The 24,110-nt window shown below is 46.7% G+C and overlaps 3 protein-coding genes across 8 annotated transcripts in view; 1 reads left to right on the plus strand and 2 right to left on the minus strand.

The window, feature by feature from the left end:
* Positions 1-4,233, plus strand: part of SLC4A5 (solute carrier family 4 member 5) — a 78,799-nt gene extending 74,566 nt beyond the window's left edge. For all 3 annotated transcript variants that reach the window (XM_083629308.1, XM_083629310.1, XM_083629309.1), the window contains one exon: positions 1,322-4,233. In XM_083629308.1, the coding sequence (XP_083485434.1) occupies positions 1,322-1,487 (166 nt within the window). In that variant the 3' untranslated portion in view covers positions 1,488-4,233. The remainder of the gene's footprint in view (positions 1-1,321) is intronic.
* Positions 4,145-11,902, minus strand: MTHFD2 (methylenetetrahydrofolate dehydrogenase (NADP+ dependent) 2, methenyltetrahydrofolate cyclohydrolase). Of its 2 annotated transcripts, none has more exons than XM_083629562.1 (8): positions 11,634-11,902; positions 9,741-9,925; positions 8,249-8,371; positions 7,928-8,080; positions 7,739-7,846; positions 6,986-7,078; positions 6,497-6,622; positions 4,145-4,962 (listed from the first exon to the last, which is right to left on the minus strand). In XM_083629562.1, the coding sequence occupies exons 1-8, from the start codon at positions 11,885-11,887 to the stop codon at positions 4,823-4,825; spliced, it is 1,182 nt and encodes a 393-aa protein (XP_083485688.1). In that variant the 5' UTR covers positions 11,888-11,902; the 3' UTR covers positions 4,145-4,822. The 2 variants fall into 2 exon arrangements, with proteins under 2 accessions (XP_083485688.1, XP_083485689.1); XM_083629563.1 differs by lacking the exon at positions 11,634-11,902 and adding an exon at positions 10,960-11,006.
* BOLA3 (bolA family member 3) lies at positions 9,834-22,449 on the minus strand. 3 transcript variants are annotated; one of them, XM_083629780.1, is made up of 5 exons: positions 22,322-22,439; positions 21,469-21,595; positions 19,505-19,593; positions 18,738-18,851; positions 9,834-9,925 (listed from the first exon to the last, which is right to left on the minus strand). In XM_083629780.1, the coding sequence occupies exons 1-4, from the start codon at positions 22,361-22,363 to the stop codon at positions 18,780-18,782; spliced, it is 330 nt and encodes a 109-aa protein (XP_083485906.1). In that variant the 5' UTR covers positions 22,364-22,439; the 3' UTR covers positions 9,834-9,925; positions 18,738-18,779. The 3 variants fall into 3 exon arrangements, with proteins under 3 accessions (XP_083485906.1, XP_083485905.1, XP_083485904.1); XM_083629779.1 differs by lacking the exon at positions 9,834-9,925 and adding an exon at positions 16,945-17,350 and having other exon boundaries at positions 22,322-22,449; XM_083629778.1 differs by lacking the exon at positions 9,834-9,925 and adding an exon at positions 16,945-18,470 and having other exon boundaries at positions 22,322-22,449.
* Positions 22,450-24,110: the final 1,661 nt, after the last annotated feature.

Genomic DNA, 24,110 nt, shown 5'->3' on the forward strand with positions numbered 1-24,110 from the left:
TCTCAGCATGAACACCACCCTTGTTCTCTTATAATGGCAGTGGCTGAGTTCTGATGGGGGGGAAGCCCTGATAAAGGCAAATTAAGAATAGGAAGATTATTAACAATTATAAAGGGGTTAGCAATTAAATGCCTCATTGCTATACCCCTTTTCAATTTGCAAAGGGTTCTGCCATCTCTTACTTCTACGCCCTACAATGTTAAGCAGTCATGGCACTGATTCACACAATGAAATGTTTATGCAGCACTTTGAAACAGCACACAAATTGGAGAGCAACTCATCCAGGTGAACATGCCCAAGTGGGGGTTTCCTGAGGGCCCCCAACCCTCTATCTTCTAGTCTTGCAGCACAGATTGGCATAATAAAAATATGGAATGTGAGCATTTCATGGAACAACTACCGGTAATGTTTTCAAGTCAACTTCGGTGACATGACATAAAAACTGGTCCATTTGGCTCTGAGTCAAATCAAGGGCACAAATAGTGTTGCTGCGCCAGCTGACAGCTGGAAAGACATCTTGGGAGGGAGGGAGGGCTATTGCAGTGCAGGTTAGAGTATTGGACTAGGACCTGGGAGATCAGGGTTCAAATTGCCACTTGCCCATTAAGCTCCCTGCTTGTGACCTTGGGCCAGTCCCTGCCTCTCGGCCTAACCTCCCTCAGAGTTGTTGTGGGGATTAAATGAAAACGGGGGAGAAGAACCATGTATACCACCTTGAGCTCCTTGGAGGAAAAGGTGGGCTATAAATAAGTAAATAAGTTAAATAATTGGCAAGGCAGCTGAGGTCAAGCCAATGGGGGTATGAGGAATGTTAAGTGAAGGAGAAGGAATGAGGAAAAGGACAATGACAGTGAGGCAACTGGAAGGAAGCCTGCTGTCCTCAGAGTGAGGAGAGAGCCTGTGCAACAAGTCAGAGAGAGATGCAGAGAGACTGGCCAAGGCACAGGATGGCCGGAGGAAGTGGAGCAAAGCAAGCAATGGGCTGAGGAGCAGCACCCAGTGAAACAAAGGGCAGCTTTGGCCAAGCCAAAAAGCAGGGCTGGACCCAACTCTGCCACCACCACCACCACCATGGTCAGCCCAGGAGGAAGTGGCAAGATGAGAAAGCATTGGAGCTGTGGGCCAGGGAGCCAAGAGGGCACCAGGTTGCAGCTGCTTCGTGAGCCTTCAGGGTCCACAAGAGAGGGGTGGAAAGGGAATTTGTTCAGATGTGCCGCATGATGAGCTGACAGGCAGAGGGACAAGAAGGCCTGAGTAGAATAGAATTCCTTGGCTGCAATGGTCTGACCAACTAACCTCCTTTTTTCTGCTTTCCTTCCAGTATTACACTTCACCTGAAGATTTCCTGCCCGTCTTCTCCTGCATTTAATTACTCTCGAAATCCCATCTGTGCTGTGCCCCAGGTGAAGATAGAGATGGAGTCAGATTATGAAGACACTGACACAGAGAAGCACCCCCGGGACATGGGCAGCGAGACCACTCTATAGTCCCAGGAATGGGGGGTCCTTTGTATGTATAGATATATATATATATATACACACATTTAGCATCAGAAAATTAGACAGTTTGTGACATTCCATCCTGCTTGGTCACGTGCCATGATGACCCTAGATCTCCAGCTTAAGATCCATCCAAGCAACATGGAAATAGGACTTTAAAAGTCTGTGGGAACAAAGGAACTTAGAACTTGAGCTCCTTGGATGGAGGAACAGTATCATTTTTGGACTTGGATGTCTTCAGTCAGCTCTTCCCTGTGGTCTGCAGCAGTTCCTTGCAATTGGATCTGCTGGTCTTTTCCTCTGAAGGCTCATGGATTTCAGTAGGACATCTCTCAGTGGAGCCAGTAGCTTTTTTATTCACTTTGTAGCTAAGCGTATAAAACCTTCCACTCCTGTAGAATAAGCCTCTCTCTCACTATCAACCATAGTATTGCAGAGGCAGGAGGAGCTGGATTACTGCCATCTTCAAATGACGTATCATTTATCTGAATGCTGCACATACTTGTTGACGAAGGTGGAGGAGCAACAGAATCCAGTTGCAGCAAAGCAGATTTGGACTTCTGATGACTCTCAACAATTTGCCCAAGGAGACAACCTCCCGTGGAATTCCTTCATGAGAAATGCTGGTTGTTTGTGCATTTACCATGAAGGCCCCAACCTGGTTCCAAGAGAACGGTCACCTTCGCCATCTGAACACGAGGAAATGTGGGTAAGCCCTTAGTGAATGAGTGTTTTCTGTTAAGAGCTGGGGGTTCCCAGCATGGCATCCCTGGCCAACCATAGTGCCATGAGATACCTCCCTCGGTGTGTGCCAATACCACTGTCCCCAAGAAATTGGAGGGTGGGCTTTAACAGCCTAACACCCCTTTTAAGGGACTCAAGTCCCCCAAGTTTGTTATCATAGAGTTGGAATGGACCACCCCCCTGCAATGTAGGAATATGCAGCTGCTCCATACAGGGACTGAACCTGCAATCTTTGCATTATCTGCACTATTGCTCTAACAAACTGAGCTATTATTGGCCAAGAGAAGAATGAGCTGAGGCAGGATCCAGTGAAAGCAAGGCAGATCTTTATTATTCTGTTGCAACAGAAGTCCCCCCCCCCCACTCTGCTTGGTAGGAGGTGAGGACCCAGATCAAAGGAGCACAAGAACTTTTAAAGGCTTTAGAAATTGTCCCTTAGCCAAGGACCACCCAAACAGCATCGCACACGTGTCACAGAAAAAGACGGTCTACAACAGAAATGTGAGTGTGTGGTTTGTCACCTGGCTGTCAAGCTATCTGATAGTTTGCTGATTGCTGTTGGCCTTAACTGGCTTAAAGATCATTCTTTCTACTTGTCAGAAAAAAAACTTCTTGGAATCAGATTTTTTTCAGTTACCATTTCTTCCCTATTGTGCAGTTTCAAAGACTTGATATTTTCTTTGGAAAGGATACTTTACTTCTAAAACAGGACTCTTGTGTACAGAATATTCTGGCTTGCTAAATATTGCACCTGGTTTGAACCTGTGTGAAATTAATGCTGATTTCCTTGTAACTTTGTAAATATTGAAGTCAAAACAAAAGAAAAACTTGAATTTAGCATCCTATTTATCATATTATGTCAATCAAGTACCCATTAACTGTTGGACAAAATTCAACAAAACAGCGTATTATGCCTGGGCAACAACTTCTAAATAGAATTAGCCTAGCCTCCCTGAAACTTGTGCCCCATCAGTCCTTTGTAGCGTGTCCATTCTAGTGGAGGTTCGTAGGATTTGGATTCCTAAACCATTGGAAGGTGCCAAGCCAGTGAAGGCTGCAAGAACAACTTGAACTTGAACATAGCCTTGTATATTTTCCTCACTTATTTTGTACCACTACTGTGTACTGCTTAGTAGAGGCTGCTTTAACAATACTGTTATAAAGTTTTAGCAGGATTTGTAAATCAAAAGGCTGTTTGTGGAAGCCAAGTGTTTCATGCACCTGTGCTTGTGAAATCTATTACTCCCACCATCAGCTACTTAGCACTGCAGGGCTCAGTGCCACTACAAACACACACACACACACAATTTCAAAAGCAAAAGATTTTCAGCCCCAGAGCTATTACATTGCTACTATAGTAACATTTATAGTCTAATAAATTTTTGAACCTCTTCCATTTGTGTTCTGCTCATGAAAATCATGTTCATCTTCAAGAGCCAATTCAGTATTTTGCTAAGGATTCTCAGATTTATACCATCTAAAATGACTTGGGTGTTGTAAGTCAGGATTCCACACCATGGTGCCCCTGTAGATGCTTTAGACTACAATTCCCATGACTCATGGCCAGCATAGCTGGATGATGCTGGGGTTGATGGGCACTGTTGACCACATATCTAGAAGGCACCAGGTTGCAGAGAGAGAGAAATAGTGTGTTATCAGATGTAGTCACATATCGGAAATGTCAAGTGTCACAAAAAATGGGACTCTTACCAGACTGCAAAAAAACCACATGGGTCACACAGAGATTTAGTATTCAAAAAAACCTGGGGACACAAATGCCAGGGATACTACTTGGGACCTTTGGCACACAACACATACGCTTTACCACCGAGTTACTATTCTTCTTCGGCTACTGCACAATCCCCCTTGTCAGTGCACACATTGGAATGCAAGCGTTTGAATGTGCTATGTGAATCGCTTTTATTCAGATGCAACCTCCAAGCTCCAGTAACAGCCCATGTAAATAGCAAGCAAGCTTGAACAGGCACAGCGAACTTCACCCAAGTTTTTGCAGGCTAACACAACACTATATCTCAAAATACTGTCTAGCTTTTGAGTCCATTCCATCTTCGAAAAAATGTTTAGGAACTGAGAAGTTTTGTTACAAGAGCTTTGAAAGGTCATACAAATAAGGCTTTGTAGAAAATAGCAACATCTGACTCCAGAATAGCTGTGGTATAATCCTAGCAGATAACACAGTATCTCCTGGGTTCAGCAGAGGTTGGTGAATTGAAATTGCACCATGTACACACTAAGACACATTTTGTACAATGAACACACACACTTGGCCCTCAGTTACAGCTTCCTACCGGGTTTGAGAGATAGCACAATCACTCCCCTCTATTCTAACCTCAAGCTTGTTTCCTGCACATAAATGCAGACGCTTAAATGATCGGAATCATGTATCATGTTGGACCCTTTTGCCTTGGAAAAAAATTGCTTTAAAATAAATACTCCAGAGCGAGACTCTCTGATGCCCTTTCAGCCAATAAATAAATATTGCATTGTCCCTTAGGCTGTGTTTGGGAAGAGATTTGGAATGCTGCTGCTGCTGCCGCTTGCCCCTCGGAAGTCCAGCATTAGGCACTTAGGGCTTCCAGCTCTTGAGGCCGCCACAATTTTTTTGCAGCAATGATGGTGTTCTTCATGAGCATGGCAACTGTCATGGGCCCAACCCCACCAGGGACTGGAGTGATGTAGCTGGCTTTCTGCTTCACACCTGGAGAAAAAGAGGAAAGATGATGATGGAGCACAGAAGGAAAACAAGTGTCAAAAGCCCTAGGAGGAGGCTGCAAGCAGGACAGAGGCGATTCAAGGACAAAATTGTGGCTGTATTTCTATACTGCCCTTCACCCAAGGATGAAAAGGCAGTTTACAATATAAAAACATAAAAATGTGTACCATAGTAACAAACAAAAGCAATCCCCCCCACAGTTTAAAAGGCCATAGATTGCTCAATTTGTTTAATTAGCCAAAGGCCTGGGAGAAGAGGAATGTTTTCGCCCGGCATATAAGATACGTAACAAAGGCATCAGGCAAGTCTCCATGGGGAGAGTATTCCGCAGGCAGAGAGCCATCACAGAAGATGGGGGGTGCAGAGGGAGGCTGCCCCAAAGAAGCTAATCCTGAAATCTCTGCTGGGAAAGGCTGTGGTGACACAACAGTGTGAATGTTGGGGCAAAGGGACCAAGCAGGGCAAAGTAAGAGCCACAGGTGCTGCTGACAGCACTACTGCCACTTCCCCTGACCACTGGAAAGCCACCCTAGACCTCTCCCAGATTCAGAGACCTCTGAGCTTTTGTCTCCATGCTAGTTGCCAAATAAAACAAAAACAAAATATCTAAAACTTAGCATTGTGAGATAACATACCCATAATTTGTATCCTTGTCCTATAAGAGGTTCAGAATCCTTATTAACCTTTACCAAGAAAACCACCCTAATGAGCTACAGTGTCCTTCAAAGTCCACTGCCTGCGCCCCTCATATTCTCCATTCTAGGTGCCTTCCATAGTTAAGAGTATTTCCATATTATCAGCCGGAGTAATTGGTAGGGAAAGTCCTGCGAGGGCAACAGTGGAAAGGGAGTCAGGCCTTTTGCCAGAAGCCCCAAACCACACAGTGGTGCACATTCAGCAGGAGTTCTGGGCAGCTACCCATCCTTACATTACAAAAAAACTGGCCAGATCTAGGTGTTTCTCTGTCGGGCAAACTGTCCTAATACGTTAGCTGAGCTGATATTTACAGTATCAAGAGCTGCATGTGCTAAAGCTTTCAGAAATTTGAACTCCTGCCATTACTCGCTGAAACAAGGTCACACGCAAGAGTCCACTCCGTGCTGCCAGGAGCACGCACCAGATTCAAAATTCGAAGCCCACCAGCTGCTCCATCCAACACAGAAGTTGCAGGATGAAGTTACAAGGAAGAATTACAATCTTTTTTTATGTAAGATATCAAGTAACCGGATATATTCTGCATCAAGCTAGCCCACTGCCTTATAGGAGAAGCTATGCAGCTCGTTCAAAACTGCAACCCTCCCAAGGATAGCTGAGACAGCAGGAGCCTATCTGCCTAACCCAGCCTTCCCCAACCCGGCGCTCTCAATATGTTTTGAACTACAATTCCCATCAGCCCCAGTCAGAACAAGATGGATGGGAGGCGTACACCAAAACAGCTGCATGGCCTCAGGTGGCCTAAGGCAAGGCAAGATCAGTGACTGTGAGGACTGGGGGTCCAAATACAAAGCCCCCTGCTTACCTTCAAAATCCACATCTCCAACAAGTTTTGGTTTTGCAGTAACAGGGTCCCGGACTCGGTTTATGCCAACGTCAATAACCGCAGCTCCCTCTTTGATCATATCAGCTGTAATCAGATTAGGGATGCCTGCAATGCAACATTTCAGGGGTTAACATTTTAATTCATTCACTTTCATTTCTGCATGTAACATCTAAGGCAGATACAGATCTTCATTTAATGCGGCCACAGGCAGACGTCCACAGGACAAAGCCCGAGAGCTTGACAAAGGGTGCCTGCCATCCATCGTAACATAGGGCAGCCACTGCAAGCCAACAGCCATCTGCTTGAAGCAGCATGTGAAATTCCACAGGCAGAAGAGTTGGCATTCAGACTCCTAGCAGAAGCCTTCCTAGTTATTCTTAGCATGGCCACTACAGGAATGGCAGCCGTGTTCTTCAAGGGCTTCTGCTTTCAGGCTGTTTTTCTTAAAGAAGCCACCCAGAATCTTACCTGCAGCTGCAACCACAATGTCAGCAAGAATCGTGTGCTGCTTCAGCTGTTCCTTTGGAGTGTAGCGGTGAGAGATGGTTACTGTGGCATCCCCTGAAAAGAGAAGTTACAGTGAGAACAGGACACACTGGGCCTCCTGGCAGAAGCCTCCAATGGCCTTTGGAAGGGCAAGCAGCAGCTAGGGAGGGGGCATGGGGCTGCATCTCCTCTGGCAATTCGCCACGTGCTCCTACCACCCACAGAGTCTGCACTCCTCGCACCCGCCTCATGAAACAGTTTGGGTTTGATTACTTTGTATACTCCCACTAAGAGGTCCAGCAAGACCTCCCAGCGCCTCAAGAAAAAGCGCATTAAAAAACAACAACAGTTTAACGATTCGGAGTTAAAGGCTTCAGCTGAAGGGAAAATGTGGGGCAGGCACACCTTCCATATAACGCAAGGGTTATATGGGCAACATGCAGGCAGTGGGTGGAGCGACAAGTGTGGCTCTTAACTTTGTACTGTAAAAGCCAGTTTTGCACATGCAGCCCCCACCCCTGCAACACCCCCCGTCCTTTTCTATCCAGGCAAGCAAGAGGCAGTATCAGAGTGGACCTATCAGTCTGGGGCCACAGTGACAAGAACTCGCAGCAAACATGACTTGCTGCCTCCTGCAAAAATCAGAAAAGCCTCCGTCTCACCGGGAAAGTGGACCAAGAGGAAAAGAACCCCTGGGAAAAGCAGCTCGCATTTGAAGGCCCCCCAGACCCTCACCTCCAGGGCGCTCGTGCCGCCCATCCGTATGAAGCAGCATGGCAATGGGCATCCCCACGTTCTTTGACCGTCCAGCCACAACCACATTCTTGCCGAGGGTCGGAATCCCTGCAACACAGGACACCCAAGTCAGGCTCTGCCTTCTTTCAAGCGACTCAAGGTCAGCGGTATTTGCACACCAACACCTACCCGTTCTCTTGATGATTTCCCACACGCCCCAAGGTGTCGCTGGCAGCATGGAGTACTGGTCAAGGCACATCCGGCCCACATTCACCACATGGAAGCCATCCACATCTTTCTCTGGGTTCACAGCATTGCAGACCTTCCTCTCATCGATATGCTCTGGAGGGAAAGCGGGGGGGGGCGGGAAGAGAGAGATTTTAGTGCAAGGAGTCAGATGCATGTAATCCCAGGAACAGGATGAACAGAGGGGGAAATCAGAAGCTGACACTTATAGGTATGTGTCTAGGGATGCTGGATGAAGAGCTTCTCCTAAAGCACCGCACTCACCAGGCAAAGGGAGCTGAACCAGGAGGCCATCTACATTTCTGTCATTGTTTAGCTTGCTGATTAAATCAAGCAACTCCTCTTCAGTGATGGAGGCTGGCTTCAGGATTGTTTCGCTGCTGATTCCTACAAGTACCAAAAGTGATGAAAGAGGGTCAAAAGACGATTGAAGTTGGTAAACCATACTTCATGAGTATAAGTCAAGGTATGGCTCCGGTGTAAACTTTATTCTGCTTTATTTGGGGGGCAGGAGGGGAGAAATCAGATAGAATCCTGGTCCAAAGCCATTTACAATTTTTTAAAAAGTCATTATGGAGGAAAATAAAGGAGAGAAGGAACACAATAGGCAAACAGCAGCACACACAAAATTAAGATACGGAATAGATCCAGATGGAAACGCAGAATACAATCAATTTTGAAATGTTTGTTAGAAAAGTATTCTGAAGAAGCAAAAGAAATAATAGATGCAGTGAGCAACACCCCATTTTGGCTTTTCTAGTGAACAGTGTCCTGGTCTATGGGGAAGGGCTTTTAATTGTGACATTGTCCACGAGCTGGTGAAGCCCAAGTGTCTTTATATATGATCCTACATCTAGACAGACAGTGAGCCTATGCCTTTTGCCCCTGGTTAGCACCTCCCATCCCAAAACACTTAGCAGGCTTGCAAACTATGCAAGGGAACTGCTAGAGCCAGCTAAATGAAGCCATGAATACCAGAGTTGCTTAACAGTGCAAAAATGTTGTGTACATTCTTTAGGATACATGAGGCCCACTGTCCTCATGTCAAACTACAGCAAGAGTGGATGAGGCAGTGAAGATCCAGTAACTGCAATCTGACCAGTGAAATGAAAACCTCAAGTGGTTGCCAAGCCCTGGGGTCTCTCTCCTTTTACATTTTCCACTCAAAAGTCACATCTGGAGTGAAGCCCCAAAAGCAACTGCTGCCTAGACAGAGTTCTGACAAAGCTCAGCAACCCAAAATATTGTTTTAAAGCGCTTAGATCTCTGCTGTTGCTACTAATACCACCATAGTAGCAGGAAGTGCTAAAGAGGCAACACGTGCTGCACTTTTCAGCTTGAAACTTTTCCAAGTCCTACTTCAATTTCCCACCTCAAGCTTTGAAACAATTACTGACACAGAAGTGAAGCAGGATTATTAGAGCAGCAGCATTAGGGGTGAGATGGCAGAAGCCAGAGAAACCAAAATTAAGTGGACTGTGGAGGGGGAGAGACAGTTTTGGCCAAACCCTGCTGCAGTCTGCCATAAACCCTGGGAACCACTTGCAGCCAGTATTCCTGAGGTAAGGCGAGCTTGCCCTGCTCAAAACGAAGGGCAGGTGAGGAAGCAGCAGCTGAGAGAGGCTCCAGGAGATGGTCAGGAGGAGAGACAAACCAAGCTGAATTGTGGAGACTGACACTCATCTGAGACCTTTTTTTCTGCCAGCAACAGTGCAATGACTAATACTGCAGAAGACGCTGGCCAGGAAAGACATACCTACATCAGCCGCAGCCTTGGTTTTGTTCAGGACATAGGAGTGGCTGGCAGGGTTTTCACCAACTAGAACCACACTGAGATGGGGCCTTTTGTTTCCATCTGCAACCCACTGCTCCACTTCATGGCGGGCTTCTTGCCTGATCTGCCGTGCCAGCTTCCTCCCAGAAATGACAACTGCTTCATTCCTGCAAGCAGAGAGTTTTTAAAGCATTTGATCCCCAAAAAGCTTAGGAGTGTCTTGTTGGAAATTCATTACTTTCCCACAGAGCAGCTTACACTTATTCCCAGGCTATATGACCCAACACTTAAAGGTTCACAGATCTCATGGGAGGCAGGAGCCTAATAAAAGGACAGGGACATGGTGGGGGGCAGCCAAATGCATGCGCTCAACAGCCAACAGTTGGCAAAATGGAGCAAGAATGCAAGGGAGCTAAAAACTTCACACGAACAACTGCCACAAAGGCATTACATAACTGCCTTCATAGGCACTGTGAAGAGTAAGAAGGATGAGCTCCAGAACAAGATCAGGCCTTCTCTTGCTCTAAAAAATAGAAAATACCCAATTCTACACGCAATTGCCACTGCAGTATCAGTAGAATGACTTCACAGAGCCCATTTGGAAGAACAACATTTAAATATATTCAGGCAAAAGCGTTTTACTCAAGCTACTATCTCTGTGCAAAGAATGGAGGATATTTTGGTGCAGCCTCGGAAGAAAGTTCCATTTCTTGCTGCAGTGAGGCAGGAAACCCCCTTGCTGCTACTGTGAGCCAACCATGCTGGGGTTTTGGCTAGCATGCAATGGGTCTTGGTGAATCAGGTACACTGATACCCACAGGGCAAATCTGCTGTGGAAAGAGATCATCTTTCTCTCACATTCCTTTTGCACACTCTTCAAACTTCCAGAATCTCAAAAAGTGCCTGGGAAACTTGTTTTCCCAACACCAACCAAGTTCTCAAAGCTGTTTTTCATGAAGTGAGGAAAGTGCAACTGCGCTCTGCAGAATATTATCTTGCATGCAAGCAGACCACGCTTCCTCAAGCGATAAGAGCACCAGGGAGAGAGAAAGGTGACAGGTGCCCCTTTCCCAATTACGGCTCCACACTTTGCCCTTGAAAGTCTTGGGACCCGCACCCTCCACTTCAGGAGGTTTCTAGGGACAGGATTCAGTACTCCTTTTCAAGCAACGACTATTTATGTATTTATTTAATAGCCCACCTTTTTTCTCCAAAGCGCTCAAGGCAGCGCATGTGGTTCTCCCCCTCCTCCTATAATCTCCCACAACAACCCTGCGAGGTAGGATGGGCTGAGAGACAGTGAACTCGGCTCTCCGAGGGGGCTGCTGGCCCAACACTAACCATTACACAACACACTGCACCTCCACCTCTTTGCGCCTCCGATGCCCATAAGACTGATGATAAAGCATTCCCCTGACCCGCCCCATCAGCTTCCCTTCCAGAGGCACGCAGGCAACCCCGGGCTGGCGGCGCCAAACTCCGCGGCGGCGGCGGCAGCAGCTCGGGGCCGAGCCATGCAAGCGGCCGGGGCGATTTCATCAGCCTGCCGCCCTCCGCGCCGCCGCCAGGGGGAGTGGCGCCACGACGCCCGCCCGCCCGCCCGGGAGGGGCTCCCCGAGGGAAGCGGCGAGGCAGAGATGGGGCGGGGAGGGGAGGGGGGCGCGGGGGGGGGGTCGCCGCCAGCCCCTCCTGCCCCCTTTCCTCTCCCAAGGCGGCGGCCGGGCGAAGACGGGGACACGCGGGGCGGGGGGGGGGAGAGGGGGAAGCCTCGAAGTAGCCCCTGGCCATTATCACCCTCCTGCTCCTCCTCGGGTAGACTGCGCTCGGCCAGGGAGGCTCCACCGCCCCACACGCGACCCCTCCCTCCCCGCCTACCTGGGCGCCGTGAGGTGCAGCCGGCGAGTCCCCCGCGGGCCGGGCAGGCGCGGGCAGCAGCAAGGGGCGGCGGGGCCGGCCGAGGCGGCTCGGGCCAGGATCCGGAAGAGCGGGAGCGCGGAGGCGGTTGCCATGGCGACAGGGCTGGGCAAGGCGGGCGAAGAGCGCGGGGCGAGGAAGCGGGCGCCGGCGCCGGAGCAAGGCCTTATAAAGGCTCCGCCCCGCCCCGTTTCCCAAGCCGGCCTCGCCGCCATTGGCTGCAAAGGGGAATGACGCGATCCGGCGAGGGGAGAGTCGCGGCTGCCCCGATTGGGCGAGGGCCGGGAATGACGTCAACGCGGGGCGGGGGGGCTTCCGAGGAGCGCTCCGTGGCTTCTACTGTAAGCGGCCGGGGGAAAGGCTGATGCAACCGGGAAGGAGGGACGGGGGACGGGCTGAAAGGGCCATCGAACGTCCTGATTGGTCGACGCAGGAAAGAAGAGCGCGTTTACAGGTCCTGAAATAAAGCAATCTGAGGGAAGGGGCGTGGCCGTGGCTTGTGCAGGCAGGAAGCCCCGCGGGCGGCGCCGCCTTCTCTTTTCTTTTGCTCCGAAAGGGGGGAGTTCCTACTGCGGGGTCCAAGAGACGGGACGAGTTTTTATCACGGCTTTAGTAGCGTATCTTCCTGTGTGTTTAGTTCTCGGTACAAAAATAGCTAATGCTACCGGTATTCTAAGCTGCCTCAACAGAAGTCGAGGGTCCAGGTCAAGGAAAGGCATTTGTGGTTGAGTCGATGAGTCGTGTCCGACTCTTTGTGACCCCCTGGACCAGAGCACGCCAGGCACTCCTGTCTTCCACTGCCTCCCTCATGCTGGCAGCTTCGAGAACACTGTCCCACCATCTCGTCCTCCATCGTCCCCTTCTCCTTGGGCCCTCCATCTTTCCCAACATCAGGGTCTTTTCCAGGGAGTCTTCTCTTCTCATGAAATGGCCAAAGTCTTGGAGCCTCAGCTTCAGGCTCTGTCCTTCCAGTGAGCACTCAGGGCTGATTTCCTTCAGAATGGATCGGTTTGATCTTCTTGCAGTCCATGGGACTCTCAAGAGTCTCCTCCAGCACCATAATTCAAAAGCATCGATTCTTAGGCGATCAGCCTTCTTGATGGTCCAGCTCTCACTTCCATACATCACTTCTGGGAAAACCAGAGCTTGAACTAGACGGACCTTTGTTGGCAAGGTGATGTTTCTGCTGTTTAAGATGCTGTCTAGGTTGGTCATTGCTTTTCTCCCAAGAAGCAGGTGTCTTTTAATTTTGTGACTGCTGTCACCATCTGCAGTGATCACGGAGCCCTAGAAAGTAAAATCTCTCACTACCTCCATTTCTTCCCCTTCTATTTGCCAGGAGGTGATGGGACCGGTGGCCATGATTTTAGTTTTTTTGATGTTGAGCTTCAGAAGAGTGACTAGTGGGGTGCCACAGGGTTCTGTCTTGGGCCCGGTCTTATTCAGCATCTTTATCAACGACTTGGATGATGGACTCAAGGGCATCCTGATCAAATTTGCAGATGACACCAAACTGGGAGGGGTGGCTAACACCCAAGAGGACAGGATCACACTTCAAAACGACCTTGACAGATTAGAGAACTGGGCGAAAACAAACAAGATGAACTTTAACAGGGAGAAATGTAAAGTATTGCACTTGGGCAAAAAAAATGAGAGGCACAAATACAAGATGGGTGACACCTGGCTTGAGAGCAGTACATGTGAAAAGGATCTAGGAGTCTTGGTTGACCACAAACTTGACATGAGCCAACAGTGTGACGCAGCAGCTAAAAAAGCCAATGCAATTCTGGGCTGCATCAATAGGAGTATAGCATCTAGATCAAGGGAAGTAATAGTGACACTGTATTCTGCTCTGGTCAGACCTCACCTGGAGTACTGTGTCCAGTTCTGGGCACCACAGTTCAAGAAGGACACTGACAAACTGGAACGTGTCCAGAGGAGGGCAACCAAAATGGTCAAAGGCCTGGAAACGATGCCTTATGAGGAACGGCTAAGGGAGCTGGGCATGTTTAGCCTGGAGAAGAGGCGGTTAAGGGGTGATATGATAGCCATGTTCAAATATATAAAAGGATGTCACATAGAGGAGGGAGAAAGGTTGTTTTCTGCTGCTCCAGAGAAGCGGACACGGAGCAATGGATCCAAACTACAAGAAAGAAGATTCCACCTAAACATTAGGAAGAACTTCCTGACAGTAAGAGCTGTTCGACAGTGGAATTTGCTGCCAAGGAGTGTGGTGGAGTCTCCTTCTTTGGAGGTCTTTAAGCAGAGGCTTGACAACCGTATGTCAGGAGTGCTCTGATGGTGTTTCCTGCTTGGCAGGGGGTTGGACTTGATGGCCCTTGTGGTCTCTTCCAACTCTATGATTCTATGATTCATATTTTGTGCTCTCTTTCACCCTCATTAAAAGGTTAATTCCTCCTCACTTCCTGCCATCAAGGTTGTGTCATCTGCATATCTGAGGTTGCTGATATTTCTTCTGGCAATCTTAATTCCAGTTTGGGATTCATCCAGTTCAGCCTTTCGCATGATGAATTAAATATACCGTAAGTTAAATAAGCAAGAAGACAATATACAGCCTTGTCATACTCCTTTCCCAATTTTGAACCAATCAGTTATTCCATATCCTGTTCTAACTGTAGCTTCTTGTCCCACATAGAGATTTGTCAGGAGACAGATGACGTGATCAGGCACTCCCATTTCTTTAAGAACTTGCCAGTTTGCTGTGGTCGACACAGTCAAATGCTTTTGCGTAGTCAATGAAGCAGAAGTAGATGTTTTTCTGGAACTCTCTAGCTTTCTCCATAATCCAGCGCATATTTGCAATTTGGTCTCTGGTTCCTCTGCCCATTCGAAATCCAGCTTGCGCTTCTGGGAGTTCTCGGTCCACGTACTGCTTAAGCCTGCCTTATAGAATTTTAAGCATAACCTTGCTAGCAAGTACTGTGTCCAATTCTGGGCAGCACAATTTAGTAAGGATGTTGACAAGCCGGAACATGTGCAGAGGAGAGCAACCAATATAATCAAGGGTCTGGAAACTGTTGTAGAAAAATGGGAGGGGTTGGCTTTTGCTGCCCAATTCCCCAAGGGACTCTTGAGTCCCATAAGGATGGATGGAGGAAGGATCTAGTGAAAGCAAGGCAGATTTTATTTTTCTATTGCAACAGGGTTCCCCACCTCCTTGCAGGGAGGCGAGAGACCCAGAACAAAGGAGTGCAAGCCCCTTTATAGACGTTGGCCAACCCATTAGCCAAAGACTATGCACTAAAAGCATCAAATATAAATCACAGAAAGAGGCAGTCTACAACAGAAATTTGATTGTGTGGCTTCTCCTTTCTGCCAGGATATCTGATAAGGTTTTACTGATAGCTTTACCTGGGCAGTCTGGCCATTCTTTTGAGATGGTAAATAGTTTGGTTCTCATCCAGGTGCCAGGCCCACGCTATTCATACACAAAATATGCCCTTAAGACAGGATTTGAAAGTGAAAGAACTATTGAGAAAGGTTTCTCTTCTGCAGAGGAAATATTTAGTCAAGAGTCAGGATGGCTTTTGGGGATTGTTCTGTGTGCTAAACTACTGTGTAATTTTCTCCGAAAATATTTCCTATATTTTGAAGGGCGAAGGATTGGTTTTCTGTGAAGTGTGTGTCTGCTATGTGTGCGCACTCTAAATTTTATAACAACTCCAAGCCTTATGAGGAATGGTTGAAGGAGCTGAGTATGTTTAGCCTGGAAGAGAGACTGAGAAGAGATATAATAGCCATCTTCAAATATCTCAACGGCTGTCACATGGAAGATGGAGCAAGCTTGTTTTCTCCTGCTCTGGAGGGTAGGACTCAAACCAATGGCTTCAAGTTACAAGAAAGGAAATTCCAACTAAACATCAGGAATGCACTTCCTTAGAAGGTGGTGGACTCTCCTTCCTTGGAGGTTTGAAGCAGAGATTGGACAGCCAACCATCATGGATGCTTTAGATAAGACTCCTGCTTTGCAGGGGTTGGAATCCCTTCCAACTCTACAATTCTTTGATTTTATCAAAGCCTGCTAGGCAACTGTACTCAGTGTGCATATGGATGCTTAGCCTCAGAGGACCTTGCTTGATGGAAGCTCTCCTGCTGCTTTTAGTCTCCCAGGCAAGCAGGGAGAAAAAAATCTCTGGAAGGCTTGGCAGAGCCCACTATAATATGTAACACAATTCCCAGTGGCTTTTCCCACACAGTAGCTGGTGTTAAATAAGGTCAGCGACGGAGATGTGAGAAATTTGTGCTGGGTTCTACTTTCTTTAGCATGGACTTCTATGCAAGCCTTCCCTAACCTGGTGATCTTCAGATGGTTTGGACTACAACTTCAATCAGGCCCAACCAGCCTGAGGGCACAAATTTGGGGAAGGGTGCTCTATGCCATGCAGAAATTAATATATTTGCTGAACATGCCTGTTTGCAAAACAAATTACCATGCTCTTAATCAGCAAAGTGTGGTAAGGTGTGATTAGAAAGATATGTGCTTTGTATTTCTCAATACTCTCCACCCCCACAACACAACCACTCATTGCCTTATTCTTGCCACAAAAACATACATCTCTAGTAGTGAGTCAAATACTGCCCAGTAATTGTGAAAAGCAGGTCTAACACCTGGTATTTTACATACTCGTTTTTTGCCAGAGGGCCACTCCCAGAGGTGGGGGGTAACAGCAGGACAATCTCCTCTGCCAGGAAGACCCCTGCAAGTTTCAAGCTAGCCTCAAACGTTTGTAATGTGCTGAGGAGGAGGAGGAGAAATAATAAGAGGCAGGTAAGCTCATCTTGCTTTCTTCCTGCTTGTACCACGAAGCAAGGACGGCTCCACTCTCATCCTTGTGGAGACTGGTTTTACACCAATATTTTCAGTTCTCATTACAATGTGAAGCCAGTCTGTTTGCAGGCCAATCCCCCAAGTCCATCCATAGTTTCTGTTGTGCAAGTGAACAGGGACATTAACATCTTTCTGGTGCAAAATGAAGACGTTTCTCTTCTCCCAAGCATTTGAATGTTAAGGTCATTACGGCTCCTGCAGGCATTCTTTTATGGTGACCAAGTTTATCCATTGTTTCATTTGTTTATTAAATATTAGGGGATTATATTAGTGGATTTTAGTGTGTTAATTGCCAATTTTAAATACTCTTATTTTTATAGTGTTTGTAAGTTGCTTTAAGACTCTTGTGGAAAGCAGTCAAGAAAATGAATTAATAATTGACTAGAACTCTGGTGAAACAGCTCCAAAACAAGACTTCAGTGATACAGTGAGGTTATGTTTTATTTGAAGAAACACTCTCATTTCTGTGATAAAGGTTGTAGCACAAGCTATGTTTTAGGATCACAGTGGGTGTTTTATAGTGCCAACAGACAATAAGTTGATATGATTCTCTCTATTAACATGACTAAAAGACAGACAAAAGTGTGTTTAGGCCCAGATGTATGATCTGCTCCATCATGTTCCACAGCCATTTTGTAACATTAACCACTTAGCAGGTGGTATCCAATGCTCACATTCCATACTGTGTTCTGCCAGGCTACGTACTCAGAACTGTTGAGTATGAATGGCAAGTGACCACAATCAATAGCAGCTCTTAGGGGCTTCCATCTTCCTTCTCCTCTGCACCTCATTCTGCTTCCCTTTCAACACAGGCAGTTGTTGGCAAGCTCTGTATGTGGAAAAAGGGGATTCAATCCCCGGCTGCAGTGAGTGCTGGACTGTTTATGTAATGAAAACATGCATATATCTTCCCTTCAGTTCTTGATTCCAGTGAGATTTACAGAGAACTAAACACACAGGAAGATAGCCTATTAAAGTGGTAACTAAAAAAAACTTGCCTTGTGTTGAGGAAACCACAGCGGTTCAAACAATTGTGAAAGTGCTGTAGTATCTGCCAGTTTGAGTCTCATCTGTGTGATGAGCTGCATGGCATTACAGGGGTACCCTGTCACTATGCATGGCTTGGTTCCTGGCACGCAAGGTTAATGCGAAGACATCCTAATACTGCAGTGTAATTGGTGGATGCCAGCAACGTTGCCATGGTTGCTGAGGTTTATCTAATAGTGTTGCTGCATTCTCTGTGGCCTGAAGTGATGCTGTTGCCCTTTCAACTTTGCTGCAGGGCATGCAAAGGATTCTATACCAATATTACAGTGGGCTGCATCACAATGGTACTGGCGGTTCCCAGAGACCACAGTGTGATATATGGCCAATTGTAGTTGCAGTCCAACAAGTTCCTTTTGTATTCCAGTGCAGCCCACTATACAATACTATTAGAGTACAGAGCGCTTTGCAGTTAGACTGGAAGAAAACTTAAGTAGCATTTTTATTTCAGATATTCAGAATTCAACACTGCTGCTCATGCTAAAATGGCAAATGACTCTTCACCAAAGATCACACCTCATTTAACATGTCAAGAAACTAACTGCAGTAACATTCCTAGAAAGGTCACGACAGGCAGCCCTGCTCATCACAGCTAATAAAACAATGTTGCTAGGATCATTTAACCCTGGAAAACTGTGCTGTTTGTAACAGCTGGTTTAAAGCAACCTTATTACAAGGAAGGCATTCTGTATACAAGGCATCTGCATTCTTCTTTCAGTAATCTCTCTAAAGTTGTTGTTCTGAAATTCCTTTTCAGCTCCTCAATTGCCACAAACCCCAGAAACAAGTGCAGCACATTTCATCTATAATTTTCCCTTGAACTTTGGCATACTTTTGCATAAAGAGGGGTGGATATCAAGGAGTACTTCTTCCTGTCTACAATATTCTTCATTCTTTCTCTACAGCTGTTGGCAAAAGAGACTCACATGATACTCTGACAAGAGTCTTCTTGGGGAAAAGAGGTTAATCAATGCAATTAAGAGAGCTGACCTCTGCATCTGAAATAAATACTGCTTTTGAAACGAGCCTTAGGTACCCTTATTTTACAGCACATCAGCACAGTGATTTTATTTGTAGTTTGTAGATCAGAGGGAGATGGAGAAGCATGGGAGGGTGGAAATAAAGGCATCTGGCTGTATCATGTGCTAAGCAGCATTCTCTCAGAGCCTCACCAGTTTCTGGAATATGAAAATCTTGCACGTTGTCAGCCACTCCTAGCTTCCATGCTTGGGAACAGAAGTAAATATCCGTAGTCCATGCATTGCTTTAATTTCATCACTTAAAGCCTGGAGGAAGAAAGCATTGCAAGCAGCTACACAAAAAGTGGGGTGAAACAACCTCAAAGACCAGAAGGCAACACCCAAGCATGGTTCAAGACACCCCCTCAAGCACAGACAGAATTCAAAGTAGCAGCTTCTATTTGATCCAATGTATTTTGCTTTCAAAGTGGGGAAAGGTGCTTCTGGCCATCTGCTTGTGGAATTTTAAAACCCAACTAGGTAAAAAATGAAGCTATTTGTGTCCAGGTATGGATGCTGTTTACTGCAATGCACTGAGCAGCAGGTGAATTGTTACCGACCTTCAGAGTATTCCATCTCTGTTGTTGTTTTTATTATTTATTGTAACTGTTGGTCAGTTTATCTTGTCCAAGGCAACCCAAAACAACTTATAAGCATGCTCTAAACATCTGGCCATACAAAAATTTATTCTACTGCTTGTATTAGCTCATCCCAACTAAGGTCAAAGACTTGAACAATTAAGTTAATTCAAAGAAAATGGAATAGGGAACAGTCTGGGGAAGCTTGAACAGAAAAGAGCAGATTATCCTGCAAAATGCTTGAAACTCAAAAACTCAAGATCCAAACCATCCATGAAACTGAAAATGTAATATAAATTCCCACACAGAGATAGACAACCCAGAATATGTTAACCTGCTTACCTGATTGACCATTTGGTGTTGCTGTACCATTCTCTTTTCCTTAAACTCTTCAGACTCTATATGGATTTCATACATTGCTCCACAGCCACCTTGACAAAATGGATTTGATTTTACCATATTTTCAGCTATTTTATTTTAACAATTCCCTATGCTCTTTTAACTTGATATCACTTTTAAATAGAGGCTTTTGGAGGGGGGTGTCACACGATCAACCAGGGAAAGAAATCTACATGGTAACAGAAACCACATGACAATTTATAATAACTAACTCTACAATATATCATTTGTGCCTTTCTGTCATGTATGATCTAGTGGAGATTGCTACATTGCAGGGGTTGAACTAGATGATCCTTGGGATCCCTTCCAACTTTACAGTTCTATAAGCCTATGATGATGGATGGTTGAGGGCAAACAAGTTGTTTATTCAATGACAAAGATCATGATGGTGGCAGAGCCTAGGTTGGGAGGCTTGTCGGTTTTGGCATTATGCACAAGGTTACACTTCCTTCAGAAGAAAAAGAAGAAGACGAAGACAAAGACGAAGAAGAAGAAGAAGAGTTTGGACTTGATATCCCGCCTTTCACTCCCTTTAAGGAGTCTCAAAGCGGCTAACATTCTCCTTTCCCTTCCTCTCCCACAACAAACACTGTGAGGTGAGTGAGGCTGAGAGACTTCAGAGACGTGTGACTGGCCCAAGGTCACCCAGCAGCTGCATGTGGAGGAGCGGGGAAGCGAACCTGGTTCACCAGATTATAAGTTCACCACTCCTAACCACTACACCATGCTGGCTCTCCAGCTCTTCAGAACACAGTGGGGTTCTCTTTGGTGCTACTTTCCTGTTAAGTTTCTCAGCTAGTGATAACAGAAGGTGCTGCTCGCCATGTTTGGGAGCTATGGAATGTCACAGTGAAATATCACTTTTATTCTGGTCTAATATGCTCCAGGGCCCAATTCAATATCCTGGCAACTACCTTCATAGTGCAGGTCCTCTATACTTTCAGGATCCTCCCATATGTTCTACCCCACTCTCAAGGGAAGCAATGCTCTGTGCCCCAGATTTCACACTAGTGCGATTTGTGGGAACACAAAGTCAACCCTTCTCTGTGGTGTTGCCTGAACTTTGGAATATACTTCAGCAAGGAGCATATCTGGGCCACTTTGCTCTTCCTGTTTTAATAGATGGCCCAAACCTGGCTTATAAAATTTATTTCATTCTAACATTTAACTTTATTTTTTAGTTTTAGGATTCATTCAATTTCATTATTGATTATAATTTTGCGGAGGTGATTTTTATTTTGTGTTCTATGCTGTACTTTGGCAGCCAAGACATGGTATAAAGTATTAAATAATGAAATGAAATGTTCATGACTGCATTGTATTCTGCATGAGCTAAGAGGAAGGCACGTTTGGCAAATCCTCACCGTGATCAACTCCTGCCCAGAAACCTGTGTCCTCACTGTGGAAAGATTTGCAGCTCCAGAATTGGCCTCCACAGTCACTTACGGACACACTGTTAAGACCATATTCATGGAAAACAATCTTATTTGGCTGCGAGTGATCACCAAAGAACAACAACAACAACAACATGGGAAACCTAAGGCAACCTACTGCCTGTTAGTTGGACTTAGAATTTACAAGATTTGGGGGGAAATTCATCTAGCCTTTTCATTTCTCTCTACATGTTGATTCTCTAAGAGTACTGTCACTGCATTTTTCAATATACAGTACCTTTATTAAAGACATCCAAGAGCAAAATGAGAAAAACAGTATTTCTCATTAGGCTAATGTAAACCCACAAGGTAGACTAAGGGGCACACAATGCCAACTCTTAATCTTAACCCAAAATTACAATTAACCACAAAGCAATGCCTTTCTCCAAATCTTATCTACAGAAATGATTCAGATCACAGGAAAGCCTGCAGAATGGCAACTGCTCAGACAGAGCCTGAGGCTTTGCTAATTACCTGATATATCTACTACTTTGATAGCAGCAGCCTGAGGGAACTTTTCTCTAAGTACTTGTGCCACCCTGATTTCTCCCTCCGTCTGTGAAGCAAAGGTTCGCACTATATTGTGCAGAAGAAAATGGATCTGATGAGGAATGGAAAGAGTTTGTGTTAGTTGGGATATCATCAGAATAAAGCCAACTATAATAATGGCAAAGGATGCAAACGTCCCTATGGGAACATGGTAAGCTGCCACCACCTGAGTCACACTGCACATGGCTCTGTATTGCCCACACTGACCGGCAGTGGTTCTCCAGCGTTTCAGCCCCAAATCTTTCCCAACCTTACCTAGAAATGCTGGGGACTAAACCTGGGACCTTCTGCATGCTAAGGGCCTGCTCCACCACTGACAATCCCCTAAATCACAATGGCAGACGCAATAAAATAAAATGCCTGGCTCTCGCTCCCCCACAAGTTATTCCACACTGGGATCCCTATCATAGCTGTCACCTTTTCCCTTTTCTTGCGAGGGATCCTATTCGGAATAAGGGAATTTCCCTTAAAAAGGGGGGAAAGTTGACAGCTATGATCCCTACCAAGAATAAACCAGGAACTCGGGGGGCGGGGAAGGGGGGAACCATGCGCAGCGTCAGGCAGCAGGCTCCCCGAGCGCCTCGCCTTATTGCCCGGGGGCGGGAAGACAAAGGAGGCGCTCTCCTCGTCCTTGGGGCGACGGCGCTGCTCCAGAGCCGAGGGCGCCGGGGGCAGAGGAGCGGGCTTGGACGGCGCTTCCCGGGGCCTCCCCGCTCCAGGGCCTCCGGCCAAGAGCGCCGCCAAGGAGGCCGCAGCTCTCCGCCCACGGATCACCGACCTTCCCCCGACAAGCGGCCATCCTAGCTACGGCGGCAGCCATCGCGCCCTTGCGTCAGAGGGGAGCGCGTCTTGGAGGCGCTGGAAGATGACGTTTCGCGCGTGCGCCGTGCAGCCGGGTTTCTCCTCTCGGCTCTTCTCAAGAGCACAGAGTTAGGAAACGTGTAGAGTCGCAATGCCGCCCCTTCTTCCGGCTCTCCCAAGAGCATAGAGTTCTCTCCCCTCCGCCGAAGGAGAGGCCACCACCTTCCAGGCGGTCCTACTCCATACACTCAGTCGGCGGCACTGGCTCTGCCGCTGGTGCCACGTGGGACCTCCACCTTGGAGGGCGGCAACACCTGCACTTTGGAACTCCCCGCCTCTTGACATCAGGCAGATGCCTTCGCAGGGTGCTTGCCAGAGCCTGCTAAAAAACATTTTTGTTTAGACAAGCCTACCCAGATGCTTGGGATGCTGTGGCGCTGGGAGTTAAACCACAGAGCCTAGGACTTGCCAATCAGAAGGTCGGCGGTTCAAATCCCCACGACGGGGTGAGCTCCCGTTGCTCGGTCCCTGCTCCTGCCAGCCTAGCAGTTCGAAAGCACACCAGTGCAAATAGATAAATAGGTACCACTCTGGCGGGAAGGTAAACGGCGTTTCCGTGTGCTGCTCTGGTTCGCCAGAAGCGGCTTAGTCATGCTGGCCACATGACCTGGAAGCTGTACGCCGGCTCCCTCGGCCAATAAAGTGAGATGAGCGACGCAACCCCAGAGTCGTCCGCGACTGGGCCCAGTGGTCAGGGGTCCCTTTACCTTTTTACCCAGATGCTTGGAAAGTTGGTGCGTGTTTTAATGTTTTCAGTCTACAGTTGTTTAAAACTTTTTGAAGTCTTAAATTATGGTTATTATTCTTTCTTATTGATCATTTTTCTTGTATCTTTTTAGCAAAACTGCTTTAACCATTAAAAAAAAACAAATAAACCAGCGTATACATTTTGTGAAATAAACGAACTGTGGTTGCTGCAACACTAAAAGATCCATTTCTTGCAAGTACAGAATGAAATCCTGGGAGAGCTGTTGTGGCCTGAGAGCACAAGCCCACAGCACTCTGCATGCATTAGGTAGGTTGTGGCCATATATGTGCGAAGTCTCCAAATTTTCCTATTCCGTTTAGGGAACAGGTATCCTGGCTCATCGAGGCAACAGGAGAATGTTAGCTTTGCTTTTAAGGCTTCCTTGATCCTCATTTGTTAGGCCACAGCACCCTCTTGTGTCTTTGTGCAGTCCCTGCATCCTCCTAAGATTTCCCCCTGCACCAACTTCAAAACAAGACGTCAAGGTGGCGAAGATGCCACTCAAGTGCATGGCAGCAGCTGTGAAAAAAGTGCATCCCATGTTGAGGATCGCAAAACTTTAATCAAAAGATCTACAATGAGCCAAGAAAGACTGAGTAACCTAGCAATACTGTCCATGGAGAGAGCTTTCAAGGTAGATTTCAAGACTGTTATTGAAAAAGTTGCACAAATTTAAACCAAGCGATTTTAAATACATTTAAGTATACTATCATTAAATGCATCTTACTTTAATTACATCAGTATTTTCTTAAAATACAGTGCATATGCTTGGGGGTAAGAAGGGGTTCAATACTGGACTGAGCCAGTGTGGTGTAGTGGTTAAGAGCGGTAGTCTCGTAATCTGGGGTACCGGGTTCGCGTCTCCGCTCCTCCACATGCAGCTGCTGGGTGACCTTGGGCCAGTCACACTTCTCTGAAGTCTCTCAGCCTCACTCACCTCACAGAGTGTTTGTTGTGG

Source organism: Podarcis filfolensis (genome assembly GCF_964270895.1).
Source record: "Podarcis filfolensis genome assembly, chromosome: 8".
NCBI lineage: Eukaryota > Metazoa > Chordata > Lepidosauria > Squamata > Lacertidae > Podarcis > Podarcis filfolensis.